Source organism: Volvox carteri (assembly GCF_000143455.1).
Source record: "Volvox carteri f. nagariensis unplaced genomic scaffold VOLCAscaffold_59, whole genome shotgun sequence".
NCBI classification, from domain to species: domain Eukaryota; kingdom Viridiplantae; phylum Chlorophyta; class Chlorophyceae; order Chlamydomonadales; family Volvocaceae; genus Volvox; species Volvox carteri.
The window spans coordinates 124,340-125,562 of record NW_003307602.1 but is presented as its reverse complement, the minus strand read 5'-3'; the positions used below and the strand labels follow the sequence as shown (position 1 = coordinate 125,562).

The 1,223-nt window shown below is 57.0% G+C and overlaps 1 protein-coding gene across 1 annotated transcript in view; it reads left to right on the top strand.

The window, feature by feature from the left end:
- VOLCADRAFT_107148 (uncharacterized protein) overlaps positions 1-460 on the top strand; it is a gene marked incomplete at its 3' end in the record, with an annotated part of 2,793 nt that extends 2,333 nt beyond the window's left edge. Inside the window, exons 5-6 of the mRNA XM_002956250.1 lie at positions 106-184; positions 397-460. Of these exons, the coding sequence (XP_002956296.1) occupies positions 106-184; positions 397-460 (143 nt within the window). The remainder of the gene's footprint in view (positions 1-105; positions 185-396) is intronic.
- Between the last annotated feature and the right edge of the window lie 763 nt (positions 461-1,223).

The window sequence follows — 1,223 nt, the reverse complement described above, 5'->3', positions numbered from 1 at the left end:
TCATGAGAGTGACTCGTCTTGTGTGACCGCATGCTGCTGCGGCTACGGCCACGAAAGCATGCTGCTGCTCTGATGGCTGTCGTGGTGCTGTCGCTGCGGCTGTAGCTGCGGACACCGTTATTCCGCTTCTATTCCTACCACCACCGTACAGCGGGCCCCGTGTTCACCTCATGCGACACAGGAGGTCAGCTATCCCTCCGTCTCGGTGCCTTCTTCGGGTGCATGGGCTGGCTCTGTTCTGTCGACCCAGCTGCTGCTGCTGCTGTTGTTGCCCCTGTGTCGCTGCTGCTGCTGCGGCGGCGGTTTTTGCTGCCACCGATCATACACGCTCTCGCTGCTGTTGCTAGTTTTTGTGTTACCTCTTTGCTACTGTTTCCGCTGCCCCTCCCTCCGCAGGCCCTTCAATCAGGAGCTTTCGAGGGCGTTTGGGAACGACCCGCGGTGGTTATGGGGGTACTGAATACACCCCACCGTACGCACGTCATGACGGGTGGACAGACCAGCATGCGAAGAGGAGGGACGAGGGAAGGGGAGAGGAAAGGGTGCGTGGAGCGAGGAGAGAGGGATGGGCGATGGGGAGTCCTCACTGTGTGGCGCGGTCGGTACTAGTAGCCACAGTGCTGCTACCTCATACACACATACCTCCCACCACCGGCTTCTGTATACGGGCGGATGGAGGAGGGCCACATGCTGCTGCTGCTGCTGCTGCTGCTGCTGCTTTTTGCCGAGGTTTTGCGCTGCTACACAAGATATCGTGTCATATCATATTTATCATATCTAGTGTCGTAATCACCCCTGCATTGCTGAGCCCGCACGACTGATGTGTGCAAGTTTTCCAGTTCCTACATGTCCCGTCTTCCTTGCAAGCGTCCTTCTGATCCTTATCGTTATCATGATCATCATCATCATCATCATCATCATCATCATGCGTCATCGTGATCGTCTTTTGGGGGCAAGGGCTGGCAAGGGGCCGGGTGTTTTACACCACCACAAACCAGATGGCCCTCGTTTAGAATCCTGGAGAGCGCACTATCACGGGATCTGACATCTGCAGCTGCCGATCGGTACTTTTCTGAAGTCGTGATATAGCACCCCGTAGTGGTGGGTCTAGCCACTTGCAGCCCAGTGCCGTACAGCGTCCCCTGCGGAATACAGCGGGGCAACTCCTTGCTACACCCGGGCCGAGGGCCCTTTTCGGCTTCGAAGTAGCTGACTACACTCCA